Raw genomic sequence first — 20,823 nt, forward strand, 5'->3', positions numbered from 1 at the left:
CGATCTGGCAAAAATACCGAGTCAATCAAACGATACTAGACGAGCACCAGATCAAAATCAAGACGTGGAAATGCAAACAATAAACGGTATTACGAATAGCACAAACGTTTTAGTAAATCAAAATACCATTAAAAATTTCTCAGAAGAATCCCCAAACAAAAAGATCACGACACAACATCGAACCAAATTTTACCAACGTTATGTAACCAAGATAAACGGCGCTATACTTAAAAAAATTCACAGCTAAACCTGAAAATAATCTATAACTAATTTACAAGTTATTTGGAGAGGAAATGAGTTTTAATTCATAGACACAATCAAATATGACATATAACGGGTCGATATATAACCCTTTGTTTTTATTTTAAAGCATTTAAAAAAAGAGACATTGGGGGAGATGTTTAGTAATTCGGGTGGTAAACCACCCACAATGCCTCCGGCGCGTGTCACACCGGGTGATCCCAATCCTCGAAGGGGCAGCGTTGCCCTCACCACCCATCGATCAACCATCTGACGCCGAAGAAGTCTATGAAATCGTCACCCTACCATCGGCAGTCGTCAGCTAGCCCTCAAAAATATGCAATTTTGCTTCGAATTTCCGCTCCACCTTGGCGGCGTTTCTTAAAATCCTTTATACTGACCCACCCTAGGGACTCTAGAGTCCTCAGCAGATACTGTAAACAAGGATAAACAACCAAATTTGAATTAAAGTGCTACACAAACACTTCGAATAAAAAGAGCGAAAACCATGTGCCGCAGAACACTATCATGAACAATGAACAATAAATCAAAATGAAGAATTCCCAAAACTTGAATACTTTTTCTTTGCACATATAAACACAAATAATTAAACGATTCAAAAACTCTTAAACATGTTACGATAAAAATATTTATAATGAGCAAGATGATGAAACTTGGTACTTACAGAAACCTTCTCTAATTCGAGAACCATTTTTTTTCTTTTCTAATTATGTACTTTTATAACTCGTCAACTCAGTGAAGTTTGAAAAATGGGTACAATTTTTCACGCAGCGACGCGATCTCAATTTCTTTGCCTCGGCTTTACGGACACTTTCTGTACGCGGAGATAGTCCTCCCTGCCTATATCATCCATAGCTCTAACCCGACCTAACCCAGTGGAGTAAAAGCTAACCTGACCTAAGACGGTAGGACTTGACCTAACATAACCTAACTTGATCCGAGACACTACAACCCAACCTAATATAACCTATCCTCGACCAAGACTGCCCAACCTAACGTAAATTGATGAAATACTTTCTGAAATGATTTATTCGATCAAGCATGATCGCTAGCTTCGATAGTTCAATGATTCTTGAGCAATTCGCGGTCAGTGCGACTGCCTCGAGGTTTCCACAACCTGACCTACGTCAAGGCTACTCCAACTTGACATAACCTAACTTGACCCAAGACACTACAACCCAACCTAATATAACCTATCCCAACTCGAGACTGTACAACCTAGCCAACCTAATATAACTTAATCTTTTGCAGGTTTCCCTGTAACATGAAAAGACTACCGTTTCCTCTATAGACGGGGAAGCTCTTGGTAACATTCGCTCATTTTACTTATTCTGTCGTCTACTGGTTCTCATTTTGTTACACGTAGTACTTCTCATGCAATATAGGTAATGTAACCGGGCTTATTCATGTTTGAAAATACAAATTCAGTAGATTCTAGCGGAGCTGTCGAGAGTGCGGTATGCATCACAACATTTTCCAATCCGCATTGTTGTAGTACGATGACATTATGTAAAGCAATAATTTGATTTCTGACATGTCTTTCAAGACAGATTAATTTACAATTAACGTATGTAAAAATATTCATATTCCTGGCCGTTATAAACATTAACACAATTCACAATTCCATCAGTCTTACACAATTCATCAACCCTATTGGATACGCAATTTTTATTAAAATCCCTAGCATCAACTTTTCCCCATAAAATGACGCTCCTGCTAATAAATAAGGAACAATATATCTCATTCACGAATGCGTTGATGGAACAATAACGTACTTGAGATTCATCGATTCGTTTTGATTTTTATGACTAGCAGCATCCTTTCCATAAACTTTCCATATATTTGAATGATGCAGATAAACATACAACGCGTAAATTCTTCAATAAGCAGACTCAGTTCAGTTTGATGACTGGCAACGACGTTTTTCCCATGAATACGTTGATTGCTGGGAGAAGCTCGATGAAACTCAGCTACCTGCAAAGAAGCATTTCTACTCACACCTATGTAATGCAAATATTTCAAACGACGATTACAAGCATGCTAAAAATGCTGGGGAGGATTCCATTTAGAGCCAATGGAGAACTATAGAGATTGATAAATGCAAAACGGTGATCTGACCAGATGTCTCAGAACATATGATTTACATCCGTTGCACTACTACGCAGTGCCGGGACTTGCTTTCGATGCTATGCTCAAATACACGGGGAGTAAATTTACAATATTCTGATCGACACGCTCGGGCCATTAACAGGTTTATGGGGAAAGATTTTGATCCTAGTAACGTGGAATCGTATCTCATGTATTTTGACGTAAACAATCTATATGGTTCGTTCGAGTAGTGGCATAATCTTATCGATATATCAACTCAATCGGACGATCCACCGATCGGTTACATCCTGAATCGATGGATATCCGAATATCCTATAGATCTTCACAAGAATCATAAAGATTTTAATTCTTCTGTCTCGAGCATTTCACACCTCGGGTTCTGGTGAAGGATGGGAACAATGGAAAAATCATGACCGAATTCATCGGGGATTCACGTAAAACTGAGCACATTTACCATCAAAGTGAGCAAACGTGTCAAGGATGCCGAAAATGAACGTTGAAAACCGTCACGCTTAACGATTATAAGCATCGCATGGGGAGGCTTACAAAGAGTTGGTCCATACCACAATGCCTAATACGTAGTAAAAAACATGAAGTTAGTCCCGTTGTACTGAAAAATTGACGTTGAGTTGGCAAGACTGTAATATGCAACTGGTACCTGGACAAACAGACGCAATACCTTGAGGGGTTTACCACCACCCCCACAATAAACTGACCATAGGATAGAACTGAGGGCATAGAACTGCTGTAAGGACAACCCCATCATCAAACAGAGATAGTTCTTCAACGATACGATAGATCCCTGCGAAACTATACACATTTACCACCACAGTTGAAGACGAAACGATACATATCAACATTATCAAATGTGAGCAAACGTGTCAAGGGATGCGAAAACTGCAACGATAAACAACATCACGTTTAATGATTATAAGAATCGTCTGAGGGGCTTACTAAGAGTTGATCAACCCCACAGTGTTTAATACGTAGTAAAAAACGCAAGGTTAGCTCCAATGTATTGAAAAATTGATCATGAGTTGACAAGACGGTAATATGCAGCCGATACCTGGGCAAACAGGCACCAGAACTTGGAGGGTGTGCTGCAACCCCGCAATGAACTAGCCGTAGGCTGGAACTGAGGGCATAGAACCGTTGTAAATATATGCGTTTGACACCCAGGGTGATACTTCATGAAGCAGAGACGTTTCGCCAGCAATACGATATTGAGCAGATCGACGTTTTAAAATTCGAATACCATGTAAATTCATGTATTCATCAATTATTTATTTATTTATTATTAATATATTGAACAATTATTCATATTTATTTGTTTACCACGAGAAAAGTTTTCAGAAAACGAAAAAAAGTTTTCAGAAAATGAAAAAAAAATTCCAAAAAATGAAAAAAAGTTTCCAGAAAACGAAGAAAAATTTCCGAAAGTGAAAAAAAGTTCACCAAAAAATAAAATGAGCATTAATCGTATCGAAAAATTATAGATTATTACGACTACGACTATTATCATTATTATTATTATTATTATTTAAAGGCCTTTGGTCACGGCAGGCGATGGTGGAGGTGCCCCTTGCTACCAGGGTCCGGCACTATCAACGTCGAGGCCGCCTGCGGCCCCTCTCTGCCGCAGTCGAGGAGGACCTCGATCCTCGCCCCTTCCAAGGTCGTCGCAGGTGCTGTCCTTGCTCGGGCAGTAATGACCCTTGGATTAAGAGTCCACATGATTGTGGTACGCATTCAACGGCTTCCGCGTGCAGTTTCGGGGGCGGCACAGCCGCCCGTAGAGTCGACCGAAGCTCCGCGCCAGGATATGAATATTTTTACGTACGTTAATTGTAAATTAATCTGTCTTGAAAGACATGTCAGAAATCAAATTATTGCTTTACATAATGTCATCGTACTACAACAATGCGGATTGGAAAATGTTGTGATGCATACCGCACTCTCGACAGCTCCGCTAGAATCTACTGAATTTGTATTTTCAAACATGAATAAGCCCGGTTACATTACCTATATTGCATGAGAAGTACTACGTGTAACAAAATGAGAACCAGTAGACGACAGAATAAGTAAAATGAGCGAATGTTACCAAGAGCTTCCCCGTCTATAGAGGAAACGGTAGTCTTTTCATGTTACAGGGAAACCTGCAAAAGATTAAGTTATATTAGGTTGGCTAGGTTGTACAGTCTCGAGTTGGGATAGGTTATATTAGGTTGGGTTGTAGTGTCTTGGGTCAAGTTAGGTTATGTCAAGTTGGAGTAGCCTTGACGTAGGTCAGGTTGTGGAAACCTCGAGGCAGTCGCACTGACCGCGAATTGCTCAAGAATCATTGAACTATCGAAGCTAGCGATCATGCTTGATCGAATAAATCATTTCAGAAAGTATTTCATCAATTTACGTTAGGTTGGGCAGTCTTGGTCGAGGATAGGTTATATTAGGTTGGGTTGTAGTGTCTCGGATCAAGTTAGGTTATGTTAGGTCAAGTCCTACCGTCTTAGGTCAGGTTAGCTTTTACTCCACTGGGTTAGGTCGGGTTAGAGCTATGGATGATATAGGCAGGGAGGACTATCTCCGCGTACAGAAAGTGTCCGTAAAGCCGAGGCAAAGAAATTGAGATCGCGTCGCTGCGTGAAAAATTGTACCCATTTTTCAAACTTCACTGAGTTGACGAGTTATAAAAGTACATAATTAGAAAAGAAAAAAAATGGTTCTCGAATTAGAGAAGGTTTCTGTAAGTACCAAGTTTCATCATCTTGCTCATTATAAATATTTTTATCGTAACATGTTTAAGAGTTTTTGAATCGTTTAATTATTTGTGTTTATATGTGCAAAGAAAAAGTATTCAAGTTTTGGGAATTCTTCATTTTGATTTATTGTTCATTGTTCATGATAGTGTTCTGCGGCACATGGTTTTCGCTCTTTTTATTCGAAGTGTTTGTGTAGCACTTTAATTCAAATTTGGTTGTTTATCCTTGTTTACAGTATCTGCTGAGGACTCTAGAGTCCCTAGGGTGGGTCAGTATAAAGGATTTTAAGAAACGCCGCCAAGGTGGAGCGGAAATTCGAAGCAAAATTGCATATTTTTGAGGGCTAGCTGACGACTGCCGATGGTAGGGTGACGATTTCATAGACTTCTTCGGCGTCAGATGGTTGATCGATGGGTGGTGAGGGCAACGCTGCCCCTTCGAGGATTGGGATCACCCGGTGTGACACGCGCCGGAGGCATTGTGGGTGGTTTACCACCCGAATTACTAAACATCTCCCCCAATGTCTCTTTTTTTAAATGCTTTAAAATAAAAACAAAGGGTTATATATCGACCCGTTATATGTCATATTTGATTGTGTCTATGAATTAAAACTCATTTCCTCTCCAAATAACTTGTAAATTAGTTATAGATTATTTTCAGGTTTAGCTGTGAATTTTTTTAAGTATAGCGCCGTTTATCTTGGTTACATAACGTTGGTAAAATTTGGTTCGATGTTGTGTCGTGATCTTTTTGTTTGGGGATTCTTCTGAGAAATTTTTAATGGTATTTTGATTTACTAAAACGTTTGTGCTATTCGTAATACCGTTTATTGTTTGCATTTCCACGTCTTGATTTTGATCTGGTGCTCGTCTAGTATCGTTTGATTGACTCGGTATTTTTGCCAGATCGTTATCTAAGCATGTACGGAGATTTAATCATTGCTGTTGTTGTTTTTGTTGTTATTGTTATTATTATTATTATTGATAATGATATGTTACACCTGTATGCATAAGGGAAGAGAATGTGGAGATATTTTGTATAATTGAATATTTTATTGTAATTCTTGGACGATTCACAGTTTCCGTGTAAAAAATGTGCATGCATCGGGTTGCAAGCCGGTGTGTTTACCGATTCAGGATTGCGAGTGGGGAGAGGTTGTGAAATTGGTCAATATGGCTGTTCATGTGGCTAAGCAAAAACAAAAACCTGCACACCCCCAACCACCGTTGGGTCATGTGATGGGGAAAAAAATCGGTCAACGAAAAAGCAGGTAGTGGGCAGCGCGCAGTGGTCACTGGGTGGAGGGCTGCAGTGGTGGACCACCGCAGCCATCGAAGAATAAAAAAATTTTATGACAAACAAGTCTGAGCCTGCAGACCCCAACCCTTATCAGCGTGGGGCATGTGATGGGAAAAATCGGTCAACGAAAAGCAGGTAGCGAGCAGTGTTTGGCGTGAGGAAAATCTTGTCTTGTTGACTCTTGACCGGATGCTTTGTGCACATACAGTTTTGGACTTTATGACGCTTTATAGCGAACAAGACCGAGCCTGTACACCCCCAACCATATTAGCGTGGAGCATGTGATGGGAAAAATTGATCATCAAAAAAGCAGGTAGCGATCTCTTGAGAAAATTTTCCCAGCTTATACTGTTGTCGCGTTATATTTTTGCCTGTATGTCACGAGGCGTACACCCCATGAACCATTGGCTGATGGGTTTTTGCTCGGTGGAGGGTGAGCGTGTCTCCTTTCATACAAATCCGAATAGCTGTTTGAAACTTCTCTAGCATTTTGAAAAATCTCACGTGCAGAAACAGGTGTTTGACAAAGTGAGTGGTGAAAAAAGGTGTTCATTCGCAAACCCGAAGACTTTAACGAGTTTCTACTTTTGTGTGTACTTTATAGAATATATAGTGCTACACCAATCCTCTTACGATACTGCGAATGCCGATTTAATTTCCGTAATGATTATCACATTTGATTAGTATGTTAACGAAGTTTGTCGATTTGTTTCAATTTTTCAGTTTTCAGCATCATTCCCTCCCTTCCTCTCTCTCTCTCTCTCTTTCTCTCTCTTTCTATCTATTTATTTATTTATTTTATTCATTTTATTTATTTCATTTATTTCATTGATTTGATTTATTCTATTTATTTTATTAATTTGATTAATTTTATTTAATTTATTTATTTCATTTATTTTATTTATTTTATTTATTTCATTTATTTCATTTATTTTATTCATTTTATTTATTTTATTCATTTTATTTATTCTATTCATTTTATTTTTTTTATTTATTTCATTTATTTCATTTATTTTATTTATTTCACTTATTTTATTTATTTTACTTATTTCATTTATTCTACTTATTTTATGTATTTCATTTAGTTTATTCATTTTATTTATTTTACTTCGAAAATCCAGCTACTCAACTACATCGCCAAGGATCCGACCATATCCATGAGTTTTCGTTCTTGGGAAACGTACGTGTATCCCATGCTCCCATTAACAACGCGGCATATATGGTCAGTCAAGACATCGACGCAGCTTGAGAAGCCGAGATATGTCGTTCTAGGATTTCAAACTGCAAGGAGAAACGAGTCGCTGAGAAATACCAGCGTATTTGATCATTGTCGGATCAGAGATGTAAAACTCTTCCTCAACTCACAGTGCTATCCCTACGGAAATATGAATCTTGATATATACAGTAATGAATACGCCATTCTCTATGATATGTATGTTCGGTTTCAAATGACCTACTATAACAAAGAAGCTGAGCCTTTGCTTTCGAAGCGTGAATATATAAACCAAGCTCCTCTTATCGTCATCGATTGCTCCAAGCAGAACGAAACATTGAAAACTGGACCTGTGGACATTCGATTGGAATTTGAATCCAGCATTACGTTCCCACCGCACACTTCTGCCTACTGCGTGATCTTGCATGACCGCATTGTTGAATATAATCCGATTAGTGGTACTGTAAAAAAATTGGTATAAGTCAATTTTGGAATAATAATATGTTGAATTAATATGGATATTGAAAATAATATGTATAATTTTACTTGTTAAAATTTAGAATAAGATAATTTCGAATAGAATAAGAAAACTGAATGTAAATGTTAAATAAAAAAATTGTGAAAAGCATTCAAAACGCCATTTTGAACCTTCCTTCAGGGGTCATTCGCTGGAATTTTTTCAATAGATCTAGCAGGTTTTTATCCTATCCGATTTATGCGCGGCTTTCCGGCGCCAAACAAGTCTCGACAGGAATTAGGTTTTCACCCTGTCCCCCTCCCCCTCTCCGCGAACCCACCGCCGCCTATGATGGATGCCCACTTAAGTATAAAAATCTGCGCAAATGCTGTGAGTAGAGTAGCAATGTATAGTTTCCCAAGCATGTAATGGAAATCCGTCAACGAAAAGCAGGTAGTGGGCGGTGCAGGTATAAAAAATCGGGGCCCAGACCCCTTGCCCCGAATACCTACGTTTATGACGTTCAGCGGAAAACAAGTCTCGACAGGAATTATTTTGTGTGTGTGTGTGTGTGTGCGTGTGTGCGTACGTGCGTGCGTGTGTGAGGAGAATAAACGTGAAAATAGTCATCTTGCGGCAAACCGCGAAAATGATGAAAGGGGCGGGGGAGCGAGGGGGGAACGCCGCGGATTTAGGGGCGAGCTAGGGGGGTAGCGCCGCGGGTTTAGGGGGAAGCTAGGGGGACAGGGCCGTGGGCCGATGGGGTAGCTGGGGGAGGGGGGGGGGGGGGGGCTAGGGGGGAGCGTCGCCATCTTTGATTTCGAACTCTTATATATACGCTACTTAGAAGCATCGATTGATACTAGTGAAACTAATATTATGTGAGTACGTAATGTTAACCTTCACTGTGCAAATATACTCCAAAATCAAAGCTCTTCAAATGAAAAATGTTGACTTGTCACTTTAGTGGACTGCATTAATTTTCTTCATCTCGATGCCAATATTAAGGACTATTAAGCATTACCAGAATCCACCTCGTAGTACTCACAAGTAGTAGTTCTTACTTCTGTATGACTCGATTTCAATACTCCACACAACTATAGACCCGTAGTAATTTTCCATTTGTAAGGATCCGTTTCGATTCCAATAAATTATTCATGCAAAATATAACAATCGTGCAAAATATCTGGGAATAGCAGTAAACGCATGATTTGAAGTCCGGGAATAAAAGTCAAACGTACTTATTTAATGGTAGATAAAAGACATTTCTACTACAATTTTGCTTTTAACACTTTTTAGCGATATATGTTCAGCTCCTCTGCTATTTAATTGATAATATATTCTTGTATTGATATTTCATTCATACTTTATTATTGTAATTCACACTGAAAGATTTTCAATAATAATAGTGAAACTTCATTCGTAATATAGGCGAATGAATAGGAAGAAGGAAGAATGGCTAATATCAACCATGAGGGTACCAGAGTACTTATAATGCGTACAAACAAACAGAAGGTTAATTTCAGTTGAGGAGTATTTTACCTCTATGCCAATTAGAAAAAAAGTAATAAAATTATACTGCAGGCAACAGAGCAAATAAATTAATGTGTATTTTTTCCATTAGAAATAAAACATATTTTGGAGTACACTTCCAATGTAATAGCTTGACAATTACATTGTCAATAATATCGTGGATGAGTTTGGTTTCACACTATATTTATGATACACGCAACCAAAGAATTCGTTGAGTTTACCAAATAAGGTAAAAAAAATGTCTTTTCGATTGAAAACACGGAATTTCATCGAACAATAAAGAGTTCCAAACAATAATTTGTGTTATCAAATGAAACTTCATTTATTTTAATTAAAAAATCATTTGTTTTCACCATATTTGGCAAATCCGACAATTTTTTTTTTTTTCTTTTGCGTGTATCTTCTGTAATATTCTCTCAATATCTCAAAACAAAACCAGAAAGTAATTTGAAAAAAAAAACTTAATTACAGCGTACACTATTTTTCAGGACAGTGACGAGATAATTACAAATTGTTATACAGGAAATCTGCGATGCCGTAAATAATACCTTTGAACCATCTCGAGCAGAATATTAGTAAAAAAAAGCCAAGAGACATTTTGACATTTACACAAATAATACAGATTTTGAACGATTCCATTTCAGACGAAGGTCGGTTATATCACGTAAATGAGCAATCTACGTCCAATAGTATACGCAATTAAAGACGATTAATGTTACCCGAGCAAAAACTTGCATCAAGATAGTCATCAGTAAACGTAGATATAAAAATACGTTTGTTATTTGCAAGTATTGATGTTCAATTCCTTTTTGATAAGTGTTGGTTGTTGGTATAAAGTATGAACATTTATTATTACACTAAACAAAATTTTTTCGTATCATTGTTAAAAATGATGCGAAAAACCTTGCAATAATCTTATGGAATTGGATGTCAGTAAAATCATCTCGGTTTTCGATATGTTGTAGATCTTGGCATTTTGAAAAAAAAACATTTCTCGGGTGTTTATGAAGATCCCATCTCGAAAATTACATGTAATACGTAAAATTTCTCAGCTTTTCACAAAATATGTGGAAAATTTTTTTTTTTGATTTTGAAGTGAAGACAGAAAAACAGCTTTTTAGACGTTACGCTCAATTTTGACAGCCTTTCGCAGGCATAAACAAGGACGGATTCAACGTCTATAATTGGTAGACTTGCTTATATACCTGTATATAAGACACTTTCTAATCTCCATTTTTCCATCGGAAAACCAAAAGCACCTATTTGCACCAGGTCTCACCAGGTAACGTCATCTACAGGTAAAATCATTGAGGTTGGAGAAAGGGCTGAGTCCATAGATTGAAAATGGCCATGTCCGGTTACATGCATAAGTATGATTTATTAGAAATATTTCTTTTTTGCTTATTTTTTCTTGCACAAAGAAATACTGGATATATGATGGACATCTTAAGGTTCGGTGGTCTCTATCACCAAAACTATTCACAGATAGTCCAGGAGCCGATCGTACCATATCTTCCCTCATCGAACATACGGCCAAAATTCATATGAATCGATGGGGAATATAGTGGTCAATAAGGTGCCAAACTTTATAGAGAATGGATCCTGTCCGGAGTGTCAAAAAACATGTCACTTCCGGTCAGTTTTTTCGAGGTTATCTTCCCTCATCGAACATACGATTGAAACTAGTACCAATCGATGCGGGAGGTCGAGTACTTGAAGGAAAAACCGGGGTGCCAACTCCCACCCTGTCCGGGGGGGGGGGGGGGGGGGGGCGGCAATCACCCCTAAGTGTAGTCGTAAGTGAAGTCGTTCGACTTTTGAGGGTGGCTGCCGCCCTTCCGAACAGGGTGGAGGGTGGCACCCCAGTTTTTTCAGGTTCAGGGAGGTTCAACCTTCGATTTAAAAAAAAAATCGTATGTTCGATGAGGGAAGTTAAGGACCAAAAAAACCTACACTTAGGGGTGGCTGCCGCCCTTCAGGACAAGGTGGGGAATGGCACCCCAGTTTTTTCAGGTTCGGGGAGGTTCAATCTTGAATGAAAAAAAAAAAAAATCGTATGTACGATGAGGGAAGTTAAGGACGAAAAAACCTACACTTAGGGGTGGCAGCCGCCCCCCTGAACAAGGTTGGGGGTGGCACCCCGGTTTTTTTTTCAAGTATTCGACCTCCCCTATCGATTGGTACTAGTTTCAATCATATGTTCGATGAGGGAAGATAACCTCGAAAAAACTGACCGGAAGTGACATTTTTTTTGACACTCCAGACAGGATGCATTGTCTATAAACCCAAATCTTGGTTCTCATCCATGTTAAATGTAATAAATACTAAATTTTCTTGGGAACTTGGACAGAATTGATCAGATTCAACTTATCAAAATTTGCAACGTTTCGTTGGTTTCATTTATTTTCCAACTTCATCAGGCAAGCTGTAACAGATGTACATAAACTTTAAAAAATTAAGTTGCATAAAACAATAGACATGATACATGTAAGTTATAAATTCAGAAATAATAAACTAAACAAAATTACAAAATATTTACTTTTGAGGTTAAATCATCGTTAAAATCCTCTGGTCCATAACATCAAGTCAAAAATATGTTTAAATAAGACTAGACAGATATATACATTTTTTTAATAAAATTATAAATTCATTGTGCCAATAAATCAATTTAAATAAAATAAAATGGACAAATATAATGATGGACAAATACACATGTCGAACGTAGTGACTCTTAAATCACAGACTGTACTACTCTCACACAGTGTGATAGTACGTGTGGAGGTCGCATTATCTGTATTGTCAACATGACTCTGTTGTCCATGACTAGTACTGTTCATATTGTGCGCGAAAGTTCAACCTCTAAGTAAAATAAAAATAATTACTATGACTTCACTAAATCCTTAACATCATTTATCAGGTCACTGTAAATTGTACTGAGGTTTTGCGTGTCGGATCTAAAATTGACACAATTCATCGCCTTAATAAAAATCATTTCACTTAGGTTTCTCTTCATGTAATTTTTCTCCAGATCTAAAATCTCAACATCCTCGAACTGAAAGTTATGACCATCCTCAACAAAGTGATGTTCCGCTAATGCTGTTTTGTTGTTTTTTATGGACTTCTCAGGTCTGCAGTCAAGTTTGTGTTGTCTCACTCTGGCTTTTAATTTTTGCCTGGTCTGTCCAACGTACCATTTCCCACACGAGCACGGAATCCTGTATACCAGGCCAGATCTATCTTCTTTCTCCACTTTGTCTTTTAGCCGGGAAAATAGATCCTTAACCTTGAATACATTATAGAATACCAACTTGCAGTTGGTGTGCCTAAATAAAGATCCCAGTCTTGGTGACAAGCCTTTTATGTAGGGAAATCTGCTGAACGACCAATTCCTGTTAACATTGTTGCTCCTGATGTTGTTTCTAATCCTCTCGGACACAATTTTCTCACACTTGCTGATGACCTTGTTTGGATAATTGTTAGATGACAGTAATCTTCTAACCATGCGAGGATGTTGAGATTTTAGATCTGGAGAAAAATTACATGAAGAGAAACCTAAGTGAAATGATTTTTATTAAGGCGATGAATTGTGTCAATTTTAGATCCGACACGCAAAACCTCAGTACAATTTACAGTGACCTGATAAATGATGTTAAGGATTTAGTGAAGTCATAGTAATTATTTTTATTTTACTTAGAGGTTGAACTTTCGCGCACAATATGAACAGTACTAGTCATGGACAACAGAGTCATGTTGACAATACAGATAATGCGACCTCCACACGTACTATCACACTGTGTGAGAGTAGTACAGTCTGTGATTTAAGAGTCACTACGTTCGACATGTGTATTTGTCCATCATTATATTTGTCCATTTTATTTTATTTAAATTGATTTATTGGCACAATGAATTTATAATTTTATTAAAAAAATGTATATATCTGTCTAGTCTTATTTAAACATATTTTTGACTTGATGTTATGGACCAGAGGATTTTAACGATGATTTAACCTCAAAAGTAAATATTTTGTAATTTTGTTTAGTTTATTATTTCTGAATTTATAACTTACATGTATCATGTCTATTGTTTTATGCAACTTAATTTTTTAAAGTTTATGTACATCTGTTACAGCTTGCCTGATGAAGTTGGAAAATAAATGAAACCAACGAAACGTTGCAAATTTTGATAAGTTGAATCTGATCAATTCTGTCCAAGTTCCCAAGAAAATTTAGTATTTATTGTTTATAAAGTTTGGCACCCTATTGACCACTATATTCCCCATCGATTCATATGCATTTTGGCCGTATGTTCGATGAGGGAAGATATGGCGCGGTCGGCTCCCCGACTAAGAGAAAAGTCGTGCCTGTAAAGACTTTTTTCAGAATGCCAAGATCTACAACATATAAAAAATCCAGTCGATTTCACTGAAACCCAATTCCTATAGGATTATTGCCGGGTAGGTACTTTATATGATTATATGTGCAAGCCGGGGTAGTGATTCTGAAATGGCTGATCTTTCGGCTGAGTCGATTACCTTTGCAATACAAATCAGCCCGTATAGTCCAAGAGCTAGTAACGCACGTTTTATGAAGTGTTTGATGCACCTTGAAGTTTAGTATAACAGTATCTACTAGATAGATGAGCTGGTAAACATGTGTTGGCTTGAGCTATCTGGGGACACCAGGTACTGCGCATAAGAGAAAGGTATAAAAAAATGTTGCCCAAAAAAAGTGTTTGATTCAGAGGCCAACAAATACTATTCGAAATTTAAGATAATTAAGAACTCAGAAATGAATAAGACAGAAACTTTTGAGGGGGTTAAAATTGAACGAAAACACCCCAAAGTTGTTTTTTAAAAAATACAAAATGAAGTGTTTTATTTACGCTGAAATTTTAACAGCGTCTTAATTACATATAAAAAAAATAATTATAAAAAGTCAGACACTTTTTCCGGAGTTTACTTATCGGCAAACATGAAAATAAATGTTACTTATGATAGAGGGAGATAGGCTGCGCGTAGTCGTAAACGTAAGTGAGACAATTGAAAATGTATAGCCGGTACAGCTGTAGAAGAACACGTGACCAGCAGCCAATGAGAGCGCAGAGAAAGACCGTAGGTACTTCGGTGATAGGTGGTCTCACTTACGCTTACCACTACGCGCAGCCTATTTCTCTCTATTACAAGTAACATTTATTTTCATGTTTGCCGATAAGTAAACCCCGGAAAAAGTGTCTGATTTTTTGTAATTATTTTTTTTTTTTTTATATGTAATTTTACGCTGTTAAAATATCAGCGTAAATAAAACACTTCATGTTGTATTTTTAAAAAAACAACTTTGGGGTGTTTTCGTTCAATCCCCCCTCAAAAGTGTCTGCCTTATTCATTTCTGTTTTCAAATTATCTTAAAGTTCGGTTAGTATCTGTTGGCATCTGAATCAAAAACTTTTTTTTGGGAAATATTTTTTTATACCTTTCTCTTATGCGCAGTACCTGGTGTCCCCAGGTAGCTCAAGCCAACACATGTTTGCCTGCTCATTTATCTAGTAGATACTGTTAGACAAAATTTCAAGGTGCATCAAACACTTCATGAAACGTGCGTTACTAGCTCTCCGACTAGTAGCGCCCCCGCCAGCGACCGTGACACAGGCTCAATCTTTGTAATCATAACAGAACCCAATAATACAACATTCAAAAGAATTTTGTTATGTTGAAAAAAATTGAATCTGTTTCGTAGTCGGCTGGCAGGGGTACTGCGAGCTGATCTGCATTGCCTATGTATCGAAACGACCGAAAAAATAGCCGTCTCCTCAGTCATGTCTGTGAACTTAGCCCAGCAAAAGGGACAATTATGAAAGTTGTACTAAGTTGTGCTAGACGTGTGCTAGTTTGGTTAGTGCTGTGAATCTCAATTTCCTAACTTTAACGGGTTTCCGGGAAATTCGGAAAAACTAAAATTCGACTAGCCCAGCACTTTTGAGATATCAACATTTTGAAAATTTTGCTATGTTTGTGTCAATTTCTGCTGTACTCAAAATTGAAAAGAGAAAAAACAATTACAAAATCCGCCTGTTGTACTGAGTTGTGCTAAGCGAATACACAAAACTTTTCCTCCAACAAACTTCGCTCCGATCTACTCTTGCACTCGTGGCAATGATTTTCCCCCTTGACTAATACTCAAATTTTCAAAATTTTCGAAACTTTGAAAGTCCGTGAGTTGTGCTGAGTTATGCTGAATAAGTACAAAAACTTCTTCCTCTAACGAACCTCACTTCGATCTGCTCTCACACTTGTTGAAATTGACCTAGCGTGACTCAGCACGCGGATTTTCATCATTTCGACAAGTTTAAAATTATAAGTGTCGGCTTGGAAGAAAAATCATTTCTACTAGCGCAAGGGTAGGTTAGATCAAGGTTTCTTGGAGAAAAATTTTGCGTACTCGCCGTGCACAACTCAGCACAATTCGCGGATTCTCGAAAGTTTGAAAATTTGAATGTCAGCTGAGAGGGAGGATCATTTCCATGAGTGCAATGGCAAGTTAAAAAGAAGTTTATCAAGGAAAATGGTAGCAAACTCACTTACCACAACTCAGCACAACTTGCTGATCTTCGAGTTTTTTTTCGATTACATAATTTGTTTTCTCAAATTTAAATGCGAAACAAGTTCGCACAAACGTAGCACAATTATCAAAATGTTGATGTGATGTATACGCGCACGGAACTTAGGCATTGGAGCGTCAATACTGCTAAGCAATGCGAGCGCGTACGCACCGCTAGGAAGGGGGTTCTCAGCGATGAGAGCCGGAGAGCGTCAGAGCATACTAGGCCGTAGTCAGAGATACATACAGAATAAAGCTTAGTGATATTACACCTGTGTATCTTGATTTCTCTGACCAAACTTCCCTACTGGATCCCGCACCCATGCTGGCCGATACCTTGCAGTTGATATATCAAAAGTACTGGATTGATTGAATTTTCATTTTTCCTAATTTCCCGAAAAACCGTTCAAGTCGGGAAGTCCAGATTCACGGTACAAACTAACACTAGTCTACCACAACTCAGCACAAAGTTCAAAAGTGTCCATTTGGTAAAGTACTGGGCCAAGTTCATACACATTAGCTTAAAACTTCAATATATTGGTGAATCTTGGTGAGCGGTCATTGAAATGTATAACGTATATTTTCGTTAACGTTTCGGCCCGGATATGGGCCCTCCTCAGAACGATTAATTTTTTTATTTGACTGTCAAGAACATACATTTTCCAGTAAGACATAAATTACTATGGATGTAATACTATTGAAAGTTATTATCTATTGTAGATTAGTGAGAACATATCGTATATCTGTTATGATTACGAAGTAATAGAACTTAAAGAGTAATTTACCTTTTATAAGAAAGAGGATTAAGACGCTGGTCAGAATCATAAAATACTAATTGGAGAGCGATGGTTCTTCAAATAGGATGACAATGGACATTGGCGTCTTCTCCAATTGTTAAAAGTGTAGGTGTATAAGATTTGAAAGTTAGCAATTAAAATAACTATATATATTCACAGTGTATAAGTCAAAATATTAAAAGGGTTAAAGGAAGGGTTTATGATAGTTAAAATAGTTAAAACGATGTCGAAACAATGGTAATGGTAACGTTATATCCCTATTCTCCATGTCTGAACAATTTTGTTAAACAGTTCGAGTCAACTGGTAAACGACAACTGCTGGGAAAATCAAATATGACCCAGAGTGAAGGCGAACAAGTATAAACAATTGTGAAAACAAGTAACCTGGAGACATCAAAATTATGTACATAGGTAAGGTTAAACAAAGTGTGATATGTGGGCGGTAATCAGCGGTTTGTAAATATTGCTGAGATGTTCGACATCTTGTCTAAGATTAACGGAATTTGGATGTCCTACAATATTGCACATTTCCAACAGTAACCGTTTATAGTAATTGGGTTCTTCACAAAAGATGTTTGGATTGTCATAGTTGAAAGAATACTTACGCCTTATCTAAACTAATTAATTCATGGTTCACTACAAATATCACCTCCCCTGCCTCCAGAGTCAAGGACAGCTTTACATTGGTAGAAAAAATAAGTAAATTGATTATTCCAGACAACTACATTTTAATATCACTAGATGTAATATCGTTATTCACCAATGTACCTATAGACCTCGTTATGCTCGCTGCAAAAAACCGTTGGGCCTCTCTAGATAAAAAGATTCCAATCCCACTTAGTGAACTTGTTAAAGCCTTAAACATCTGTTTTGATTCGGCAATCTTCAAATTTAACAAGGACACACACGCACAACAATTCGGGTTGCCCATGGGATCCCCACTCTCTCCAATCTTGTCAGACCTTGTGATGGAAGACCTTGAATTGTCATCCATCAGCAAACTTGATTTTGATATACCCTTCTATTTCAGATATGTTGACGATATTTCAACTGCTGTCCCTAAAGAAAAAATAGACTACATACGGAATATTTTCAACCAATATCATCCCCGATTACCATTCACCATTGAAATAGAAGATAATAACGCTATCAATTTCCTGGATTTATTGCTGATACACAGCAACTCTAAAATCAAAACAGATTAGTTCCACAAAAAAACTTAGTCTCAAAGATACTTCAATTTTAATTCCCACCACCCGATGTCCTACGAGATAGGTACCATCTTTAATCTCGTTGACTGAGCCATCAAATTATCAAGTACCGAATTCCATGAAAAAAACCTGTCACTTATATATAATATTTTAAGATGGAATAATTATCCACACGGCCTTTTGTACAAACATATAAAAAAGAGACGCTTCCATATCAATAACTTACTTGACAATAATATTGACTCTGCTTCCACAAATGACAACAACAGACTGGCCACTACATTTATCCCCATTCCATATGTATCGGGTCTCTTTGAGTCGTTGAATAGGTTATTTACCAAACACAATGTCAAGTTTGTAGGAAAAAACTCAAAAGATTTGCAATTTGTCTTTGATTCGGAGAAAGATGGGATCCCTATGGGCAAACGATCCAACGTTGTTTATAAAATACCCTACAACGATTGCAATCAAGTTTATATTGGACAAACTGACCGCCATCTAGATACTCAACTCAAAGAACATCAACGTAATGTACAAGATAATGAGGATCGACATACTGCACTAACTAAACATGTGATCAACAAAGAACATTCTTTTAACTATGACAATGCAAACATCCTTTGTGAAGAACCCAATTACTATAAACGGTTACTATTAGAAATGTGCAATATTGTAGGACATCCAAATTCCGTTAATCTTAGACAAGATGTCGAACATCTCAGCAATATTTACAAACCGCTGATTACCGCCCACATATCACACTTTGTTTAACCTTACCTATGTACATAATTTTGATGTCTCCAGGTTACTTGTTTTCACAATTGTTTATACTTGTTCGCCTTCACTCTGGGTCATATTTGATTTTCCCAGCAGTTGTCGTTTACCAGTTGACTCGAACTGTTTAACAAAATTGTTCAGACATGGAGAATAGGGATATAACGTTACCATTACCATTGTTTCGACATCGTTTTAACTATTTTAACTATCATAAACCCTTCCTTTAACCCTTTTAATATTTTGACTTATACACTGTGAATATATATAGTTATTTTAATTGCTAACTTTCAAATCTTATACACCTACACTTTTAACAATTGGAGAAGACGCCAATGTCCATTGTCATCCTATTTGAAGAACCATCGCTCTCCAATTAGTATTTTATGATTCTGACCAGCGTCTTAATCCTCTTTCTTATAAAAGGTAAATTACTCTTTAAGTTCTATTACTTCTTAATCATAACAGATATACGATATGTTCTCACTAATCTACAATAGATAATAACTTTCAATAGTATTACATCCATAGTAATTTATGTCTTACTGGAAAATGTATGTTCTTGACAGTCAAATAAAAAAATTAATCGTTCTGAGGAGGGCCCATATCCGGGCCGAAACGTTAACGAAAATATACGTTATACATTTCAATGACCGCTCACCATGATTCTCCAATATATTATCTACGAGGCCGAGAATTTTTACCCTTCTTCTAAAACTTCAATGCAATGAATAACCCTTTACAATTATTTAAAATTTTGTATAGTTATGTGTAGTAATATCTAATTATAAAACAAATTGGGTACATAGTGATCCTTATTGTTACATGAAATTGTGTGCATGTCAGAGAGTAAGAGTTGAACATCATGGCTGAAAATACAGAACAATTTCCATCATTGAAATCCGCTCGCAGAGAGTAGTTACTACGACGGAGCAATACATTTGGAGAACCAGCTTCCTTAGTATAAATGGTCATTTGTTGGCCAAGCGCGCAGCTAGGGAATATAGTTTAGCAAGCCGCCTCTGGAGTGCACGACGAGCGGTAGGCGATACTTTCGAATCAAAAGCTATGCAATTCAATGGCGAATACACATGTCGTATCGTTCAACGATTCGATGAAAGTGTTTTATCGTACTTGTGATCTATTTGGAGGGATGCCGTATCCTTCAATAAACCATAAGTAATGTCATGGTAATGTGTTGCCGTAGTAATCTTTACCATAAAATTAAGAGCCAGAGCACGTGTTCTTTGATAATTGAACCGAGACACAATTTTTCTTGAAGATTTTAAGTGCCACCGATTTTAACAGGTAAGTGTATTACTTTCATCGAATTTCTTTTTATTGAAGCTAGAGAAATATTCAATGGCTCAATGAGGGATTTTCTAGTGTTATTGATTATTGCTTTCCTCCCATTGAATTTACATAGAATGGCTTGCCGCAAAGACTGATAGTAAGAAAATGAGTGTAGCTAATTGTACTTTGTAAACACTTCCATCTTACTGCGAAAAACGAATATGGAATAAGTTGAATCTTGTAATCATTAAAAGGATTTTCCCATTTTCTATTTTCTTTCATCTGATAAATTATCGAGTCAGTATCAAAATATTTTACACGGGCCATATACTGTACGTGGAAATCAGGAAAATTAAGGAAATAAGGAACAATACGGAAAAAAAATAAGACAACTTCTCAGCGATTGCAACGATTACAGGATTTCAAAATTGTTACAAAAAACAGTAGGATCCCGGGAAATGCATATTTCACAATCTATTACGACAATTTATGTGCAGGGCACTGTTAAATTGAGTTTCTGAATA

The 20,823-nt window shown here is 37.2% G+C and overlaps 1 protein-coding gene across 1 annotated transcript; it reads right to left on the reverse strand.

Moving 5' to 3' along the window:
- Window positions 1-12,512: 12,512 nt before the first annotated feature.
- On the reverse strand, window positions 12,513-13,380 carry LOC124293449. The gene is made up of 2 exons (XM_046734310.1): window positions 13,359-13,380; window positions 12,513-13,156 (listed from the first exon to the last, which is right to left on the reverse strand). Exons 1-2 carry the CDS (start codon window positions 13,378-13,380, stop codon window positions 12,513-12,515), a joined length of 666 nt encoding a protein of 221 aa, XP_046590266.1.
- Window positions 13,381-20,823: the final 7,443 nt, after the last annotated feature.

Source organism: Neodiprion lecontei, chromosome 3 (assembly GCF_021901455.1).
Source record: "Neodiprion lecontei isolate iyNeoLeco1 chromosome 3, iyNeoLeco1.1, whole genome shotgun sequence".
Lineage (NCBI taxonomy): Eukaryota > Metazoa > Arthropoda > Insecta > Hymenoptera > Diprionidae > Neodiprion > Neodiprion lecontei.

Bases quoted from the DNA above. Each gene is read 5' to 3' on its own strand.
- LOC124293449 (XM_046734310.1), bottom strand. From the start codon at position 13,380: ATGACTCTGTTGTCCATGACTA. The intron at 13,157-13,358 runs GTACTGTTCATA...ATTTTTCTCCAG, and splicing joins GACTCTGTTGTCCATGACTA to ATCTAAAATCTCAACATCCT.